Source organism: Microcebus murinus, chromosome 15 (genome assembly GCF_040939455.1).
Source record: "Microcebus murinus isolate Inina chromosome 15, M.murinus_Inina_mat1.0, whole genome shotgun sequence".
NCBI classification, from domain to species: domain Eukaryota; kingdom Metazoa; phylum Chordata; class Mammalia; order Primates; family Cheirogaleidae; genus Microcebus; species Microcebus murinus.
This window is the reverse complement of record NC_134118.1, coordinates 46,917,398-46,938,961: the sequence shown is the minus strand read 5'-3', so window position 1 is coordinate 46,938,961 and position 21,564 is coordinate 46,917,398. Positions and strand designations below refer to the sequence as shown.

Here is a 21,564-nt window from a genome sequence, read left to right as displayed (position 1 = left end):
GTTACATACATTTTCACATGCTTATTGCCTATTTGTATATCTTTGGAGATATCTAGTCAAGTTCTTTGCCCATTTTTATATAAATTGGATTTTTTTTGCTTTAGTTTTAGTAGTTCTTTATATATTTTAGATTTTAATCCCTTGTCAGATATAAGATTCACAAATATTCACAAAGATTCACAAAATATTCACAAATATTTTCTCCCATTCTATGGATTGCCTTTTTTTTTTTTTTTTGAGACAGAATCTCGCTTTGTTGCCCAGGCTAGAATGAGTGCCGTGGCATCAGCCTAGCTCACAGCAACCTCAAACTCCTGGGCTCAAGCAATCCTTCTGCCTCAGCCTCCCAAGTGGCTGGAACTACAGGCATGCGCCACCATGCCCGGCTAATTTTTTCTATATATATTAGTTGGCCAATTAATTTCTTTCTATTTATAGTAGAGACGGGGTCTCGCTCTTGCTCAGGCTGGTTTCGAACTCCTGACCTTGAGCAATCCGCCCGCCTCGGCCTCCCAGAGAGCTAGGATTACAGGCGTGAGCCACCGCGCCCGGCCTGGATTGCCTTTTTACTGTGTTGATAGTGTGCACACTATCAACATGAAATTTTGTGCGCAAAATTTTAATTTCTATGGAATCCAATTTGTTGGTTTATTGCTTGTTCCATTGGTATCACCTCTAAGAAATCATTGCCAAATCCAGTGTTTTGAAGCTTTTGACCCATTTTTTCTTTCGTACAAGTACTACAGTTTTAGGTCTTACATTTAGGCATCCATTTGGAGTTATTTTTTATATATGGTATTAAGTGAGGGTGCAACTTTGTTCTTTGGCATGTAGATACCCAGTTTTCTCAGCACCATGTGTTGAAAACACTGTACTTTCTTCCATTGAGTGGTTTTGGCACCCTTCCTGAAAATCATTTGACCGTGTATGTTTGCTAGGGTTTATTTCTGGGCTGTTTCATTGGTCTTTCTTATGCCAGTACCACACTGTTTTAATTACTAAAGCTTTTATAGTAAGTTCTGTAGGAAGTATAAATCCAACTTTGTTTTTTTTTGTTTTGTTTTTGTTTTTGTTTTTTTCCAGGATTGTTTTGGCTATTTGGGGTCTCTTGAAATTCCATATGAATTTTAGGATGGGTTTTTCTATTCCTGCAAAAGAAAAAAAAGGTCAGTGATATTTCCATAGGGATTGCATTAAATGTGTAGATTGCTTAGGTAGTATTGACATTTTAATAATATTAAATTTTTCAATTCCTGAACTTAGGATGTCTTTCCATTTACTGTATTTATGTCTTTAATTTCTTTCACAAATGTTCTTGTAGTTTTTGTTGTGCTTTATCTCCTTGGTTAAGTTAATTCCTAAGTATTTTATTCTTTTTGATGCTATTGTAAATGGAATTTCTCAATTTCCTTTTTGGATTGTTCATTTTTAGTATATAGAAATGGCAACTGATTTTTGTGCATTGACTTTTATATCCTGCTACTTTGCTGAGTTCCTTTATTCTAATACTTCTTTTGTGGAATCTTTTAGGGTTTTCTAGATATAAGATCATATCATCTGCAAACGGATAATTTTACTTTTTTTCAATTTGGATGCTTTTTATTTCTTTTTCTTGCTTAATTGCTCTGGCTAGGACTTTCAGTACTATGTTGAGTAGAAGTGGCAGGGGGCATCCTTGTCTTGTTCTTGATATTAGAAGAAAAGCAGTCAGTCTTTCACCATTTACTGTATTTTACACTGTCGGTGTTTCTTATATGGCTTTTATTATGTTGAGATAGTTTACTTTTATTCCTAGTTATTCATTGTTTTTGTCATGAAAGGGTGCTGAGTTTTGTTGAGCATTTTTTGTGCATCAGTTGATAATTATATGGTTTTTGTTTTTTCCTTCGTTAATGTGGTATATTACATTGCTCAGTTTCTGTATGTTGAACCATCTTTGCATTTCAGGAATAGATTCCATTTGGTCATGGTGTATAACCCTTTTAATATGATGCTGAGTTTGGTTTGCTAGTATTTTGTTGAAGATTTTTCATTAACATTCATTTTCTCTGTATTTTAAGACTGCTTTTATAAGACTTCATTTTATTTAGGTAAAAACCTGTATTAAAGCTGAATTACATGTACATCTGTACCTCTATCCATAAACTTTGTGGGAGAAAGGGAAACTGTTGAATGAAATGTGATGGACTGTTTCTTATTTTTCTTATTAACTTTTATTTGCTACTAGCGGCAAATTACCAGGCAAGAGCAGAAGGTTTAGGAGAGATTTATAGGATTTCTCATAAATTAAATATTTTTGGTTACTTTTTTTTTCCTTTGTGAGAAGACTACTCTCATTTGTAATAAATGATGTAGAAGCAATGTTTTTAGGGAAAACAATTGAGATCCATTTATTTAAGTGCATACTGATTCTTAATGAGGAGAAATAAATAGTAGTTATTTGGAGGTATATGCCTTTCTGAATTATTTTTATGGGTCACAGTGACAGGAGATAATTGAGATAATGGCATTGAGTATAATTTCAGTATGGAAGACTGTTCAATTTCATTGAGAACATTATCATTAGGATCTGAAACTTAATTACTGTTCCGAAGTGTGATAAAAAGCTTAGTACTATAGTATAAACATCTCATTCAAAGAAAGAGGATTTGAGTTTTCATTTTCATGTAATAAAATTGGTTATTTGGCGGAGGGGATTATCCAGTTGGTTAGTTTTGTGAGTGTGTTCCTTATTCTCACTTTATTTTTGGCATTTTTATTGTCTGTTTGATTTTCTTTCTTTCTTTTTTTTTTTTTTTTTGAGACAGGGTCTCCCTCTGTTTCCCAGGCTAGGATGCAGTGGTATCATCATAGCTTGCTGCAACCCCAAACTGCTAGACTCAAGCGATCCTCCTGCCTCAGCATCCCAAGTACCTGGGACTGCTGGCACTCATGACCATGTCTAGTTAATTTTTCTATTTTCTGTAGAGACATCATCTTGCTTGTGCTCAGACTGGTCTCTAACTTCTGGGCTTAAGTGATCCTCCCGCCTCAGCTACCCAAAGTGCTAGGATTACAGGAGTGAGCCAGTGTGCTGGGCTTTTTGTTTGGTTTTTATACTGAATAAGCAAGGTGACAAAGTGAGATAATAGTGGAATTTGTTGATTAGAAGATCTGTTAAAAGATAAAATTCTTGACTTTAATAATGATTATGTTGACGTTTAATAAAATTTCTGTATGTGCTGGAAATAGCTTTCAACCAGGAGTTTAGAGGGCCTAGAATGTAGTCTTAAATTTTTCCACTAATTACATATATAATATCAAGTAAGTTACTTGTTTTCTGTTTCATCTGTACGAAAAGGATTGAACCTTTTATGTTTAGTTTACGAGATTATCATGATTAAATGCTACTGAGAAATCCCTTTGAAAATTGTGATACTGTAAACAAAGGTAGGGTGTTTCCAGCCAGATCACCAAAAAAAAGAACTGGAATCCTGATTATTTTTAAGTTTAGCTATACAAGATAAAGTCACATTGTACATGTCAAGTAAGAATATCAATGTATATGGTTTTTGTCTGGTTGTATGAATTCTATCTATGCAGGTTCACACTTATCCTGTAAAATAGATTTTTTTGGTAAGTTTTGTAGTAAAACTTTCTTGTTAACATCAGAATGTTTAATAGCAGTTGTCTCTGCATTAAGATTATGGGTTAATTTTTTTTTTTTTTTTTGAGACACAGTCTGGCACTGTTATCCACGCCAGAGTACGATGGTGTCATCATAGTTCACTGCAACCTCGAACTACTGGGCCCAAGCAATCCTCCTGCCTCAGACTCCCAACTAGTTGGGACTATAGGCCTGTTCCACCACTCCTGGCTAATTTTTTTCTATTTTCAGTAGAGATGGGGTCTTGCATTTATTTGCTTAGGCTGGTCTTGAACTCCAGAGCTCAAGTGATCCTCCTGCCTTAGCCTCCCGGAATGCTAGGATTATAGGCTTTTCCATTTTTAAAACAGCTTTCTAGTATGGCTAAATATTACTATGTTAGTAGTTTTATGTTCTTGAAAAAAAAAGAAAACCATTTTAAAAAATGTCCTAGGCACTGTAGTAGGGAGGTAGTTATAATGGTTAAGTGTAATAGCTCTGGATCTACATTATCTGGGTTCATATTTATTTTTCCTTTGTTTAATAGCTGTGTGACCTTGGCCAAATTATATAACCTCCTGGACCTTAGTTATTTTATGTAAAATAAGGATAGTAAGACTATTTGATTCATACCATTGTTAAGATTTAATGAATCTTCCTTGTAAAGCATTTAGCACAGTGCTTGACACTCAGTAAATGCTTGGTAAGTATTAGATATTATTATTACTAAGTGTTTTACATGTCTTTTTCTGATTGATCTCCATGATTTAGGGATTCTTTTTGTTACTCAGCAAGTATTAACACTACGTAAGATTACATAACTAGTTTTATTGTCTAGAGTCATTATTTGAAACCAGAGCTGTTTGATTCCAAAGGCAGCCCTGTTCACTACTTCCTGATTCATTGAAGTAAACTTTTCAGTTTATAATGTTTCTGTTATGTAAAGATTACTTTGGAATGTAATGCTAGAGTTATGACAGAGTCATGATACTTCATGATTTACTTAACAGAGAAGACGTAGACATTTGATGTTGGTAAATTTAAGCCTTTGGCATAAAAACCATTAATACAAAGTCAGGTTGGTGATCTCTATTGCTGTTTTTTCCAGGTCACCGATTATTTTCTTCTGAAGTATCATAATCTATTTTAATCTTATTTGATGAAATTTTCATTTTAAATGTTGTAATTTCATTGTTACAAGTTCTGTTTGGTTCTTTTTTATTTGTTTCATTTTCCTCTTCATTTGTTTATGCTTTGCTTTAAATTCTTGAGCATGTTTATTATAGTTGTGTTGTCTTCCTTATCTCATAATTCCATCATTTCTTGTATTTCTCCTGGTTATGGGTCATATTTTCCTGCTACTTAACTTGTCTAGCAATTTTCTATTGGATGTTATACATTATGGATTTTATATCATTTTACTGAGTTTGTTTTTAAAGAGTGTTGGATTTTGTTGTGGTAGACATTGAAGATACTTATATATCACTCTGGTCCTTTTGAGGCTTTGTTAGGGTGGGTCTAGAGTAACACTCTAGGGCTAGTTTATGTCTGCAACTTAGGCCTGATCTTTTTCCAGTATTTACTGAATTCTGATGCATTTCACTCCATTCTGGCTAGTTGGAACTCTCAGTACTATGAAAATTGTTGAACTTACTGTTTCCTGGTCATTCTTTGGCCCCATGAAGTTTCATCCTACATATGCAAAACTTAGTACTCAGCAGTTGTCAACAACAGACAAATGGGGATCTTGTGCAGATTTCCGAATCTCTTTCTTAGGGAAGTTCTATCATTTTCAGTTCTGTTCCTTGCAAAGTACCTCAACCTAATTGAACATCAATCTTTGTCTCTTAACTCTGTGGATTGCTGTGCTCTGATTGGGATCCTTCTTCCTGTGCAGTGATCTAGAAAGTGCCTCCAGGTGTAAAGCATTGGCACTTCCAGAGCTCATTATGTTTCTTTCCCTCTCTCTTGGTTCATAATCTTTTAACCTCCTGTTGAACAGTTATTTCATATATTTTGTCCAGTTTTGTTTATGGTGGAAGGGCAAGTTCAGCCTTTCACTCTATCATGCCAAAAATGGTAGTCACCTAACTACATTTTCACAGAAATAAATTTTCAGAAAGTTAATGATGGTTTTATGAATAGTAACACTTACACTCTTCTTTATATGCATTTAGTTTGTGGAAAACAGCAACAAGTCAAAGGCATTCCTTTTAATTATGTTAATCTTTACATCATAGCTTCCTTTAATGCTTTCTACTATTATTATAATTATTATAAGAAAACTAAATTATGTTTAGGCTTTCTGCTAATTAAAAAGGAACACTGCATTTAGTTGCTTAGTTTTAATATGTTTCTTTGTCTACATATGGTTAATGATAGTTCCCAAGTAACTGCTTCTGCTCTCCTCTCCTTATCCCCCAAATCACTGTGCCTGCTGAGTACATAGTTGATTATGGGAGGCAGAGAAAATGCGTGCACCAGTTAGGAAACTATTGCAGAGAAACTGGGGCTGATAGAGGATAGAAGTGGCAGGGAAGGAGAGGCAGCAAAGATGATTAGACTTTTGCTTAATCATCTGAGTTGAGGGGAGGGCGTCTGAGATGGTGAAGACGTGGTGTAGAATAAGTTTTGGAGAAGAAAATCAGTTGTGTTTAGATATATTAGGTTTGAGGTTCAAAACAACAAAGTAGAGATAGTGGGTACATAGTTGGTTATAGAAAAACTCTGTAGTTTGCTATAAAAATCTTAAATTTTTCTTGTTTTATTTCTATGCATTTTTATTTTATGTTTTTATCGACAGAGTCTCACTCCAGCACCCAGGATGAAGTGCAGTGGCATGAGCATAGTTCACTGGGTTCAAGGTATCCTCCCACTTCTGCCTTCCAAAGTGCTGAGATTATAGGCATGAGCCACTGTTCCCAGCTTGTTGTTACACATTTTCTACTATAATGTAGTTATCACTTGTATTAAATATCCCTCCCAGATTTTGAATTTATTGCTTCAAAAGTTGTGAGTAAAATTCATTTAAATTTATGACAGTGAATTGCAATGACAGCACCTGTGAATAGCCACTGCACTTTAGCCCTGGAGACATAGCAAGACCCCATCTCTTAAAACAAACAAACAAACCATCAAACTGGCCAGGTGCAGTCCTCATACCTGTAATCCCAGGACTTTGGGGAGGCTGAGGCAGGAGGATCACTTGAGTCCAGGAGTGAATTCTGGCATTAATTATTATATCTTTCAGGTGGAGATTTTTTTCTCTGTAATAAACACAGTGCTTTAAAAAATACTTTTTATCCTGAAAGCATATGTTGATACCTAGCACAAGAAGATTTATGATGAAAAAATGTGTTCCCTATTTTCCCTTGCCCCCTTGCCTTCCCACTGCAGAATCAAACAACCCCAGTCCTATATATTCTCTGGTATTTCACTTCCTGTTGCTTAATAATACATCACTGTTTCCTAATATGTAACTTTTAGACATTTGTTGACTTCAGGTTATTGAAAATGAGGACTCAGGCCGGGCGCTGTGGCTCACGCCTGTAATCCTAGCTCTTGGGAGGCCGAGGCGGGCGGATTGCTCAAGGTCAGGAGTTCAAAACCAGCCTGAGCAAGAGCGAGACCCCGTCTCTACTATAAATAGAAAGAAATTAATTGGCCAACTGATATATATATAAAAAAAAAATTAGCCGGGCATGGTGGCGCATGCCTGTAGTCCCAGCTACTCGGGAGGCTGAGGCAGAAGGATCGCTCGAGCCCAGGAGTTTGAGGTTGCTGTGAGCTAGGCTGACGCCACGGCACTCACTCTAGCCTGGACAACAAATCGAGACTCTGTCTCAAAAAAAAAAAAAAAAAAAAAAGAAAATGAGGACTCAGACTTCCTCATTCACACATTTGCCCACTTTTATTTTCCTCATTCCCCCAATATAGTTATATCACAATTTTTGATAAGCTAGTACTGAATATTTATTAAAACTATGCATATGTCATTAACTATTAAGCCAAATATTACACTTATTCACACATCCTTTCTTATACAAGCCTTTGTTTATCCTGAGGTTAATCTGTTTCATTTAGTCAGTTGCTTGGGTTTCTGTAGATCTATTGCTCATTTTCCCCAGATGTGCCTATATTTCTGTCATGTGCTTATAAATAATGTTTCCCATATTGTCAGGCATACATACCAGTTCCAGTTTTGCTCTTGCTGTAAATTTATTCTGTGGCAGCCTTTGGCTTCCACTTCCAATTTGGAGTGGATGTTTTCTAGTCCTTTTTTCTGTATTAGGTTCCTTACTTACTAAGTCCCATATTTTCTTTTTAAAAATTTATTTTAATTTCTTTTAATAGTTTTCTAAGAAAGAGAACATGGGGATAAAAGTTTAGCTTTCTTCAAACCTTAAAATGTCATTTTGCTCATATACAGTCTTTTTGGTATCTGGGGGGATTGGTTCAAGACCTCCCTCAGATGTTAAAATCCAGGGATGCTCAAGTCCCTGATATAAATGGTGTAGTATTTGCATATAGTATTCTGTAAATCATCTCAAGATAACTTAAAATGCCTAATACAATGTAAATACTGTATAAATAGTTGTTAAACTATATTGTTTAGGGCATAATGATGAAAAAAAGGGGGGGCATATTCAGTACTGATGCAGTTTTTTGTCCTGAATAGTTTCCGTCTGAGGTTAGTGGAACTCATGGCTATGGGGGCCAACTATATTTGATTGGTAACTTGACTGGTTATAGAATTGCAGGTTGAAACTTAATTTGTTCATTCTGAATTTGGAAGGCTGTATATTTGTTTTCTAGCTTTCAGCAGTATTTCATTTTTACTTTGGAATAAAAGTTCAGTGTCATTCTGATTATAGATTGTTTTTATATGACTTGGTTTTTTTCCTCTCTGGAAGAGCTTTTCAGGATTTGAAATTTTGATATGATGTGCCATGGTGTGAGTCTTCTTTTCCATTTATTTTACTGCACGTGTATGATTCTTTCTGCTTGAAAGCTTTTCTCCTTCAATAAAAAAAGTTATTCTAAAATATAATGTCTATACCTTTTATTTTTTTATTTTCACTTCATCACTCAGTTGTTTGCCCTTTTGGATTGAATTTATGTTTTTCTTATTCTTTCTAATCTATATTCTGTCCCTTTGTCTTGCTTTTACTTTTTGTAATTGAACTTTGTGTATTTTTTAGTGGCATTTTAGTGGGATTTAGAAGAATATGGAAATAACATTCTTTTGTATTTAACAGAATAAAAAGTTTAACATTGAGCTTAAAGTAGTTTGCATTTCTTGCCAAACTCAAGATTTTCTTTTTGTTTTGACAGAGATGTTATGAACATAAACAGTATAGAAATGGGTTGAAATTCTGTAAACAAATCCTCTCAAATCCCAAATTTGCAGAGCATGGAGGTAAGTGCAAGTAGATAAGGTTTTACTACATACCTGCCTGCCTTCTCTTATTAGGTTGTATTACTCCTAGCTGACTTAACTATTTTTCAGAGCAAATGGACTCTTTTTTTTTTTTTTTTTTTTGAGAATGGACTCTTTTATCTTCCTATGAGAAGATGGAATTTAATACTGAATTTTGAATTTAATGTCAAAAACATAACATGTTCTACTTGAGTTCTGATTTATTCCTATTTTGAATTTTAGCTCTATAGGGAAAGCAGAAGAACCTGGTATGGTAATATGCTTATTTAAGTAAAATACTGTTATAAGAAAAATTTATTTTAGAACTTTGGTTGAGCTAAAGAAAATTTATGCTTGACAATAAGCTCATTCAGAAAGTGACCCTTTGCTTTTTTTGCTTATGAATTATCATCTTTTTATATATTGTATCTTAGTTTTTTAAGACAAAGGCATGTTCAAGACATGCTTTATATATTGTAATGCTCTGAATATTTACTGGCTTTTACTATATGAAGGTAGACGATTGTATGGTGAGACTTTTATAGATAGAGTAAGTGGGGAATGTATGGCTAAACTTGTGAAGAAACAAAGCAAAATAAGCTTTTGCAGGTCTGATTTATACAGAGTTAGGAAACATGACTCTTTAGTAATTAATTTGTTAATGTGCTCTTAGCATTGAAGAGGCAGGGGAGAGTAATAATTCTCTATTAACTTCTTCACTTTTTGTCCACATTTACAATACTTTTTACTTTCACTGAGGTGTTTTTTTTTTTTTTTTTTAATGAGACAGAGTCTTACTCTGTTGCCCAGGCTAGAATGTTTCAGCCTAGCTCACAGCAACCTCAAACTCCTGGGCTCAAGCAATCCTTCTGCCTCAGCCTCCCAAGTAGCTGGACTACAGGCATGTACCACCATGCTCAGCTAGTTTTTTCTATATATTTTTAGTTGGCCAATTAATTTGTTTCCATTTTTAGTAGAGATGGGGACTCGCTCTTGCTCAGGCTGGTTTCAAACTCCTGACCTCGAGCAATCCGCCCACCTCGGCCTCCCAGAGTGCTAGGATTACAGGTGTGAGCCACTGTGCCTGGCCTTGACTGAGTTTTACTTTATACTTTGACTGCAGTTATTTGGAGATGAAAAGCAGTGGAGGTAAAAGTCTCTAAATTTATATATTTTTTTTCCTTGTTAAAAATTATATCTTTTTGCAGGCCAACTGGATACTAGGTTATTTTATATTCATTTCTAAAGTGGCTGGTACTGGTAAAGTGACTTTTAGTAATGTAATCACAATAGTTTCAGTACAGAAGAGTACCAGATTTCATTGTTTCTAAAATGCAGTTTTTCCCATATTATTTCATTGTTTCTAAAATGTGATTTCCCCTCATATTTGAACATATCTGAAATCACATTGCATATAAAGTATCATAATTTCATTGAATGTATTTTTAAACAGTATGTGTTGACTCTTCCTGAGAATTATACCTTTAATCATATTTTTATACCTAAGTAATTTTTCTGTACATTATAAATTTTGGTCCTAAAAGTTAGGCCAGTAAATAATAATGAATATTTTTTATTCCTTTATGCTTCATAAGGTACACATAAAATTAGAAATCTTCTTTTCTGAAAACTTAGTTTCCCTTAAATCTCTCTTTTAATCTGTTGATTGCTAATGACAGATTTCTGACATCTTTTGCATGTAGATTTAATAGTAATCTCAAAGAATCATTTTAAAATAAATTTATGAAGGCCAGAAGTGTAGGCAATTTATGTGTTTTAATTATTGTAGAGTGAATTGAACATAACGTAGGTTCACAGAAATAGTCTGTTTTCAAGATAAAGTTTTTCATATTTTAATGAAATAGTTATATAAAGTCATCCCATGGAATTCTCCTGAAGAACAATAATAGAGTGTATCTTGTCTGAATATGAATTACTGGGTTATCTTTCTAGTCAGATGTACATGCATTTTGTATTCTTTTAATCTAAAAAAATCTGGGAAAGCCTTCTGAGAATAGTCTAGAAATCTGTGTTTACTTGGTTTGTCAATTTTTAAAAATATTTTATATTTTTCTTCTTGAAAATTTTAATTCTTAGGATAATATAGTATTTTGAGATTATAGTTACCTTTTGTTGTCAGTTATTTTAATGTTTAATTCCTTTTTTTAATCTTTTCTTCTTTTTCTTTGTTTTTAAAAATAGAAACCCTGGCTATGAAAGGATTAACATTGAACTGTTTGGGAAAAAAGGAAGAAGCTTATGAATTGGTTCGTAGAGGTTTGAGAAATGACTTGAAGAGTCATGTGTGTATCCTTTTTGAGATATATTTAAGGATTGAGTGGGGTATTTTGAGCTAATGTAGCAATTTGAAAATCAGAAGTTTTAGACTCTACTTATTATGCAACTCCAGAGGAAATTATTCTGTTATAAATAGAATAACAGCAACTACCTTCATTCATTTTTATATACCTACCAGTACATTTTATATACCTACTCAATACATTTTTACATACCTACCATGTCTTAACATTACCTTTATCTCATCGATAAATGCCTTTACAAATATCTGTGAAAACTTTTGCCTCTCTTATAAAAGGGGGGCATGGTGATGGTCCAAATGTTTGTCACCCCATCCCTTCATATCTTGGGACCTAATCATCCGTGCAGTGGTATTAGGAGGTGCAGTCTTTGGGAGGCGAATAGGTCATGAGTGTGAAGCCTTCATGAATAAGATTAGTGTCCTTATAAAAGAGGCCCCAGGGAGCTTGTTTGCCTTTTTAGCCATAAGAGGACAGAGCTAGAAAGTGCCATCTCTGAAATGGAAAGCAAGCCCTTTCTGTTTACCAGACATTGAATCTGTTGGCACCTTGATCTTTTTAGCCTCTAGAACTGTGAGCAGTAAATTTCTGTTATTTATAAATTACCTAGTCTAAGATATTTTGTTACAGCAGCCCAAATGGACTAAGGTAGGCGTGCAGTTTCATGATGGTCATAATGTTGGTATATTATATGTTATAACATATAATAAGGAATGTTAAAGAGGCATTGTAGTGCACTGGCTTTTGTCGTGTAGGCTTGGAGTGTGCTTCACTTGGGTTCAAAACTTCTTTCTTACTATGTGATCTTAGGGTTCAGTTTCTTCATGTGTAAAATCATACCCACCTCATTATGGTGGTATAAAGATTTAATGATGGAATATATAACATAGTCCTTGATAATGTTAAGTACCATAATGGATAAATTTTATTTAGGGAAGTATGAGGGTGGGAGCAAGTAGAAATGTGTGAGGGAAGATAGAGAAAAAATTGTGGGTTGCTGTTTTTTAAATAGTCTGTTTTAACAAATATTTCTATACCTACCTTGTGGGCTAACATTATAAGTGCTGAAACATTTAGCAAAATTTAAAATGTTTACCAGGCCCCTGGCACAGTATATATGAAAAAAATATATGGATTTTGCTCTCAAGGAACTTAGAGTCTAGTGAAGGAAGATACTTCTTAGAAGCAAGTACAGAACACTTTCGAGTATTACATAAAATGTTATGGCTTTTTGAATGAATTGTCACTAACTCAGTAAAGCAGAAGTATGTGAATTGAGAGTGACCAAAGGACTAGAAAGATAAGCAAGGGACTTAATTGCTAAGACTGTTATAGATATCTTTCCCTCATGTTTAATAATTATACAGTGTTCTATATGTATTTACTATGATTTATTTAATTGGGTTCCTTTTGATGGACATACATTTCTTTAACTTTTTAGCAATGTTAAACTCCTTCAGGGTAGGAATTTTTTAGGAGATGAAGATTAGAGGCAGTTAATTATAAGGTTATAATGCTCAAGAGAGATAAAGACCTGAAATATAGGACATTGTGACAGAAATGAGAGGGAGTGGGAAGATAGGTAATGGGAGCCAAATTTTGAAGGGTGGTATTTCTTAGGTTTTTAAAACCATGTTCTGATCAGCTGAAAGGATTTTTACTTTGTCATTTATATTATGAAAACAAAGATTATTTTCCAAATAAAATTTGTAATAGTAAATATGTGTTATAAGTTATACATACCATCCTAGACATTCTGTATTTTGGTGACTATTGAGGATCTGTGGCCTAAAAGTTGTTAGATTGAAGTTTGAGCCTGATATGAGAAATATTATGTTTCTGGAAAGGGAGTAGATTTTTTTCCTTTTGAGTATGTGTGTTTTAGAAAGATTAATTTGGCAGGAGAGAATAAAAGAAGAGAGACTGAAGGTAGGTGGATTTGGGTGACTTATAGTAATCAAGCTCTAAAGTGAAAAGGATCTATCCTGTATTAAGTGGGATATTACCTTTATAGCACTTTTTACAACCCACTGTAATTTTGCTTATCTGTATCCTTTCTAGACTTTAAGTTGTTTGAATGTAGGAGACTGTTTTGATCATATCACCTTTACCCTAATTATTAAGAATTTTTAATATTTGTTGAATGAATGAATATTTTATATATGGTTGAATTTAGGAACTTTGTACTGCACTAAAGGCTGTCTTAAGGACCTTATTACCTAAAGAAAAGAAAATCTGCATGCTTTTATGTAATTAAATTCCATGAAGACCCCTTTCTTCTTTTTCCTTTTAATAATAGAATTCTTTACAGTTATTAACTATTTACTTTGTGCCAGCCAGTGAGCACTTTATTATCCCATTTAGTTGTCACTACTATGATTTGCTATTTACATTTCTACTTACTTACATTTTATAACTGAAGATACTTAATAAGACTGACTTGTCCAAGATTACAGAGCTAGTAAGGCAAGCTAGAACTAATTTTCTCTGGCTCCAAAATCTGTGCTCTTCTACTGTATTAAACTGCCTTCTATCCTTGTATTCCCTACCATCCCCCTTTTTAAAGCTTATATTATATATGGCTGTAGTTCTCCAAGTTTATTGGGAGATCATTTGGAATAGTATTTCTTGACTTGTAGGTTGTATCCTTAACTAAAATTCATTAGGTTGGCATGTTTATGGCCTTCTTCAGAGGTCAGACAAGAAATATGATGAAGCCATTAAGTGTTACAGAAATGCACTAAAATGGGATAAAGACAATCTTCAAATCTTAAGGGACCTTTCCTTACTACAGATTCAAATGCGAGATCTTGAGGGTTACAGGGTAAGTAAAATAGAGATTTTTTTTTTATTCTAAGGGGAAAATATTATTATTTAAAACTTGAAGTACTTCTTGATAAAGAAATTTTCCATTTCATTTTGAAAATAACTTCATTGAATGCTCTTTTCCTCCTACCATAGTAGGTTGTATTTATGATTAGAATAATCAGATCTTTAAAATAAGTTACGTTACCATGAGGCAGATTTGTATTACTGTGTAGGGTTCATTTAATCAATTTAATAAAAATTAACATTCATACTCAAATACACAATGCTTTTGTCTGGTATTATCACACAGCTATAACCTTTACTACCCACATTTTTCTGGAAAGGAATTTTTTTTGTTTTACATCCAGTGAGACTAATATGATGTTTTTGTAGCTTCAGTGTTGATCCTTAAATCAGTCTTGGATCTATTTAGGTACTCTCTCATATTCTGTATTGTTTTTGGGGTTTTTTTAATGGTAGTACCTACTGAATTGTTTTCTATATATATCTTAACTCTAATGTTGATTACTATTTTTTTAAGAATTCTTGAATAATTTTTTTCCTTTGTACTGTTTTCCATCCTGTCTCTTTTCCTGGAGTAAATTGATCAGGAAATAAGAAGGATATCTGGTCTTAAGGTTTTAATAAGTAAATTATAAGATTATATTAGAGGTTTCTTTGTGCCGCCTTTTTTTTTTTTTTTTTTTTAAGAAATGTGGTCTCAGTCGCCCAGGCTGGAGTGCCGTGGTACGGATAACTCACTGAGCCTTGAACTACTGGGCTCAAGCGATCCTCCTGTCTCAGCCTCCCAAGTAGCTAGGACTATAGGCCATAGCCAACACACCCAGCTGATTTTTTTTCAGTTTTTTTTTTGGAGATCGGTCTTGCTATGTCGCCCAGGTTGGTGTCAAAATCCTGGCCTCAGCTGATCCTCCTGCCTCAGCTTCCCAAATCGCTAGGATTACAGGCATGAACCACCACATCCTCACATGCTACTTATTAAATATTTATTTGTCTCTATAAGGCTGCAAAACAAGGGTGTTTGAAACTATTTTTAATTATCATTCCTAGCATTGTGGCGCAAAATGCTTAGTGTCGTGGGATAAATTAATGTGACCTTGAAAGGAGCATTTGCTTTTTAACTGTAAGCCTAAGATAAAGTGTTTTTTTTCCCTTTTAAAGGAAACGAGATATCAATTACTTCAGCTTCGACCTGCACAGAGAGCATCATGGATAGGTTATGCTATTGCTTACCATTTATTAGAAGATTATGAAATGGCAGCAAAAATTTTAGAAGAATTTAGGAAAACGCAACAGGTAATAACCAGAAGCCATTTTACTAGGTCTAATTCTAAGTATAATTAAAAGAAAGTACTGCACGTAGTCTGGCTTTTTATTTTGAAATCATTTCAAACTTACAGAAAAGTTGCAAGAATAGTACAAAGAACTCCAACAGAGGAGTTCACTAACATTAACTAATTGTTAGTGTTTGACACATTTGCTTCAAAATCTCTGTATGTATTTATCTATTTACATTTTCTACCTAAAACATATTTTAGAGTAATTGTAGCTATCATGATCTTATACCCCTAAATCCTTCAGTGTGTATTTTCTAAAAATAACTGTGTAGTTGTCAGTTCTATAGATAGTATTATACCTATAGATTATGAAAATAGGAAATTTAACAGTCATAGACTATCACTAATCTATAGCCCATATTCAGAATTTATTAATTGTCCTAGTTCTATCCTTTCAGTAATTTTTTTTCCGCTCCAGGATCAATTTTAGAATCATACTTTGCATTTAGCTATCATTTCTCTTCACAGTCACTTTTAATCTGGAACAGTTTTGAAGAATTCATTTGGATTTCATGACATAGATATTTTTGAAGAGTATAGGGCTGTGCTTGTAGAATGTGCCTTAATTTGGATTTGTCAGATGTTTCTTCATTATTAGATATAGTTACACAGTTTTGGCAGTAAACTATAGAAGTGATGTTGGGTCCATCTTGGTTCATTACATCAAGAGGCACATGACATTTGTTTGTTTCATTTGATTACTTGGTCAAGGCGGTATTTGCAACTGTAAATTTGTTTTTCTCTTTGTGTTTTACATATGATTTGAGACTGTATAACTTGTTCCTCATCAAACTTTCACTGCTAGTTTTAGCATTCATTATTATGATTCTTGCCTGAATCAACTGTTACTATGGTAGTTGCAAAATGTGATTCCCTAATTCTATCATTCCTCTAGATTTACTTGGCATTCTACTGTTATGTAAGAGCTTTCCCTTCTTCCCCATTTATTTGTTATATGCAAGGACTTATGCATTATTCTTTTATTCAATGTTATAAGTTAATATTATCATAATTTACTTAGTTCCATAGATATTTAGGAATTTGTTTTAAAAATTAGTTTTATCATTCAGATGTTATCCTTTGAATTCTTAAGTATTTTTGAGTGTTGTAAACAATTTTCTGATAGGAAAATAAAATTCTTACTGTTAATAATCCTTATATCTGTATACAGACATCCCCTGATAAGGTGGATTATGAATATAGTGAACTACTTTTATATCAGAATCAAGTTCTTCGGGAAGCAGGTCTTTATAGAGAAGCCTTGGAACATCTTTGTACCTATGAAAAGCAGATTTGTGATAAACTTGCTGTAGAAGAAACCAAAGGTATTTTTAAAAGATTGTTATTTATTCTAATATTTAATTATGACAAAGAACAAGACTGAAAATTATCTGGTTCCTGCTGAGAATTGCATGTAATTCAGCTTGATGGTAGAAAAACTTTCTTATTTATGTACTTTGATTAATTTGTGATGTGGGAAAATATACATTTAAACAATAGATATTGTTAATATAGTAAAAAGTAAATTATGAACAATAAAATCATTGAAAGAAATGACTCAATATGACACTCTTTCTTTAAATGCTTCACACACATTGACTAATCCAATTTTCAGAACACTATGAGATAGATTATTATTTTCATCATTTTAAAGCAGAGAGAACTTAAGTAAACTTGCTAAGTAAGGGTCTTTCAGATAGTGTTAGAGCTAGGATTTGAACACAAGCGCTTTAGCTGAAAAAGCCCATATTCTTAACATCTGCACCAAAGGTTCTCAAATCAGGCGCACTTCTGCTACCCAGAGGACTTTTGGCAATATTCAAAGACATTTTGTTTGTCACAGCAGGGTTGGTGGACATTATTACTATCTAATAAGTAGAAGCTAGGAATGCTGCTAAACATCCTACAATGCACAAAAAAGATCTTCGACCTCAATAAGTATTCATTTTTATTATCAGATGGTGCAACAGAGAGTGAGGGGTACAAGGGTGAAGTGGTTTGAAAGTAATCCCTTTGATGAAGGGAAGCATGTTAAGGGTATGAAAAAGGGATCCCGAGTAGTGTTTGAAGCTTCTGTGGCTTAGGAGCTGATGTATTTTTAGTGAAACCACTGTCTCTTTTTATTAATCTGAATTGTGTCCTTCAAGAGAAAGTATAGAACAAATAAAGTATCGGAATGATCCAGGCTTTTAAATTGGTAAACGAGGGAGCCTCAGTCTTGAGATTTATTTTGATACCTGGGGTTTCCTAATGTCATTCAGGGATGTGATTGGTCATGCAGCCCAGGGAAAACAAGCAATGCATCTACAAGTTGCTGATGGGCCTAAAGAAAAGGAAATGGTTTTTCTCTGAGATTGAATGGTAGGATTAGTGAGACAAGTAGGAGAAAGAAAAGAAAGTTAAGTGTAAAGTAGGATGCTTATTTGGTTGTTGGGAGAGAGAAAAAGGCAAAGATTATTAGGTGGTTTTGAATGTGGGGAGATTATGGGCTGCTACAGCAGAATTGTTTTGTAATTGATTAAGGGATCATAAGGTTAGGATATTGGATTGGGTTGTTAGTTTGGCTGTTGAAGATATCTGGAATACTTGATGAGTATATACATGATGCTTGATGACAGTGTGTTCAGTGAATGTGTGAAGGGGGCCTGGAGGAAGAGGATGGCACCTCTAAATAATATAACTTCAAAAAAAGAAGGGGGAAGTAAAGTAACTTGGTAAACAAGAGAATTGTGAACTCAAGATACCAGATCCATCCACTTCCCAAGATTGGTTTATAATGAGGTTTTAAGAGTAAGTTTGAGGGAAAGTTAAAATTAGAAGGTTATTCTCAAATATTTAATTTTTTTCTTTTAAACCAGGGGAACTTCTGTTACAACTGTGTCGTTTGGAAGATGCTGCGGATGTTTATAGAGGATTACAAGAGAGAAATCCTGAAAACTGGGCCTATTACAAAGGCTTAGAAAAAGCACTCAAACCAGGTAGTATTGTTTAAAACTAACTGTGTAAATTTTAATTGCTGATTTTGTTAATACATATCTTATTAATTCATTGAAAAGTACAACTAGAAAAATACTGGTTAAGAATTGGTTCAAACTCTGAATACAAAAGTACATTTGCAAACTTTTGTTTAATATGGCAGATTGAGCATGTTTTTAAACCTATCTTTGACAACAAATTCATAGAAATGGTTGAGAAAAGAATTTTAGAAACAGCTTTAGAAAAAATTCACAAATGCATACATAGTAGCATGAAAAACATGAAAGGGAAGTTTCCACTGACAGAAATGGAGATACCTCCCTGAAGGAAAGAAGCAAGCATAATCTTTGCTAAGCTCTGACTGGAGCAGTGACCTGCCAGGGTCACATGAATGTAGCCATGCTAATTGAGCAGCACTGTTCCTTTGTGGGAAGAGGGGTTTAATATCCATCATTCAAATAAACTTGGGTCCAGAGATTCTCTGTGTGCCCATGCCCATGTATTACCCTCTCTAAATGGGGTCTACTTGTGAGCCATTGATATGTACAAGAGGAACCTCTTGCTGCAGATTACTTTGTAGCAAAGATTCTTGAGATGTCATAGAAACACCAGTAAGGAATGGTTAATCGTGACTACCAGCAAAAAAAGAGTAGAGATGAGGCTGGGCGCAGTGGCTCATGCCTGTAATCCTAGCTCTCTGGGAGGCCAAGGCAGGCGGATTGCTCAAGGGCAGCCTCAAAACCAGCCTGAGCAAGAGCAAGACCTCATCTCTACTATAAAATAGAAATAAATTAATTGGCCAACTAATATATATAGAAAAAATTAGCCGGGCATGGTGGCGCATGCCTGTAGTCCCAGCTATTTGGTAGACTGAGGCAATAGGATTTCTTGAGCCCAGGAGTTTGAGGTTGCTGTGAGCTAGGCTGACGCCACAGCACTCACTCTAGCTTGGGCAACAAAGCAGGATTCTGTCTCAAAAAAAAAAAAGAAAAAGAGTAGAGATGATAAAAGAATCTAAAAATGAATAGAAAGAATTGTAGCCATGAAACATGAATAGTTATGAAAAGTACCAATTAAGAATATGCAAGGCCGGGCGTGGTGGCTCATGCCTGTAATCCTAGCACTCTGGGAGGCTGAGGCAGGAGGATTGCTCAAGGTCAGGAGTTCGAAACCAGCCTGAGCAAGAGCAAGACCCCGTCTCTACTATAAATAGAAAGAAATTAATTGGCTAACTAAGATATATATACAAAAAATTAGCCGGGCATGGTGGTGCATGCCTGTAGTCCCAGCTACTTGGGAGGCTGAGGCAGTAGGATCGCTTGAGCCCAGGAGTTTGAGGTTGCTGTGAGCTAGGCTGACGCCATGGCACCCACTCTAGCCTGGGCAACAAAGTGAGACTCTTGTCTCAAAAAAAAAAAAAAACAACAAAAAAAAACAGAATTTGCAAAATGTAAAACCTACTTATTGAAATAAAAATCTTAATAGACTGAATAGAAGAGAGGCCACAGCTGAGGAAAAATTAGTGAAGTAGAAGATTAAACTGAGGAAAGCTCTCAATGTTTGCACTGAGAGTAAAAGATAAAATAGAAATATGGAAAAATGGAAGATAGGGGATATATTTAAAAGCTCCAGAATAAATCAGAGGAGAGAAGTTAGAGGGAAGAAGCTAAAGAAAATAGAAGCAAAATATGGAAACATGATAACCAAAACTTTTTCAGAACTTAAAGTAAAGGAATTCTCAGATTTTCAAAGCCTGCCTAAGGCAGAACAAGATAAAGAAAATTATGTATAAAAAGAAAAAAGGAAATTATGTATTTTAAATGGTTATTTTGAATAAGAAATATTGGAAAGAAATAGTCTGGCTGGGTTCAGTGGCAGCCTGTAATGCTAATAATTTGGGAGGCTGAGGTAAGATGATCCCTGGAGGCCAGCAATTTGAGATCAGCCTGGGCAACATAGGGAGAGCCCACCTCTACAAAAAATGTTAAAAAATTAGTTGGGTATGGTGGCACAGCCTTGTAGTTCTAGCTACTTAAGTGGGTAGGCAGCAGGGTCATTTGAGCTCAGGGTCACTTGAGTTCAAGGCTGCAGTGAGCTATGATCCCATCAGTGTACTCCAGCCTAGCTAACAGCGAGACTATCTGTAAAAAATTTTTAAAAAGAGATTTGTTTGTTTATTAGGGTGCTAGGATCATAAGTAATTTTCTTCTCATCTTCAAATTTTTTTTTAATATTATAAAATTTGAAAAATTTATAATTTGCCGGAAAAATATACAGTTTACGATTACATATAAAATTTTTTCCTTTGCAGCTAATATGTTAGAAAGGCTAAAAATTTATGAGGAGGCCTGGACTAAATATCCCAGGGGACTGGTGCCAAGAAGGCTGCCATTAAACTTTTTATCTGGTAAGTGAGAATAATTGCAAAGGAATGAAAATGATGCTATGATTTAAAGTTTCTTTTCATGAGCTGGGCATGGACTCATGCCTGTAATCCCAGCACTTTGGGAGGGTGAATTGGGAGGATCGCTTAAGTCCAGGAGTTCGACCAGCCTGGGCATCATAGGGAGAAACTGTCTCTACCCTAAAAAAAAATTGTGAATAAACTTTTCTTATCTTGGTTTTAAGTATTAGTATGCATATTAAGATTAGATGCATTGTTAGAGTTGTCTAATAAGTCAAGTAAATGTAAGTTACCAAATGTAAGTTAGTAAGTGTAAGTTAGTAAACCTAGTAGTAAATGTAAGCCAACATGATTTTTCTCTTCCAAGGTGAGAAGTTTAAAGAATGTTTGGATAAGTTCCTAAGGATGAATTTCAGCAAGGGTTGCCCACCAGTCTTCAATACTTTGAGGTCATTATACAAAGATAAAGAAAAGGTAAAGTAAAAATATGGTGTTTTTTGGGGCTATCATTTGCTCAGAATTTGGAATAAATGGCTGATTCTTGATTATCTGTGCACAATAGTATGTGTTTTGTGAATCTGGTTTCAGTCTTCCTAGCTTGCTCTTTAAATGCTTCTAATGCTTCTTTCTTCCTTTTCATCTTCCTTTTCTCTTTA

General features: G+C 34.4%; 1 protein-coding gene across 3 annotated transcripts in view; it reads left to right on the top strand.

The window, feature by feature from the left end:
* The window catches only part of NAA15 (N-alpha-acetyltransferase 15, NatA auxiliary subunit), a 74,860-nt gene that overhangs the window by 14,156 nt on the left and 39,140 nt on the right, over positions 1 to 21,564 (top strand). For all 3 annotated transcript variants that reach the window (XM_076010612.1, XM_012766289.3, XM_076010613.1), the window contains exons 2-9: positions 8,960 to 9,044; positions 11,247 to 11,351; positions 14,029 to 14,186; positions 15,353 to 15,487; positions 16,700 to 16,853; positions 18,387 to 18,506; positions 20,816 to 20,911; positions 21,276 to 21,382. In XM_076010612.1, coding sequence (XP_075866727.1) covers positions 8,960 to 9,044; positions 11,247 to 11,351; positions 14,029 to 14,186; positions 15,353 to 15,487; positions 16,700 to 16,853; positions 18,387 to 18,506; positions 20,816 to 20,911; positions 21,276 to 21,382 — 960 coding nt within the window. The remainder of the gene's footprint in view (positions 1 to 8,959; positions 9,045 to 11,246; positions 11,352 to 14,028; positions 14,187 to 15,352; positions 15,488 to 16,699; positions 16,854 to 18,386; positions 18,507 to 20,815; positions 20,912 to 21,275; positions 21,383 to 21,564) is intronic.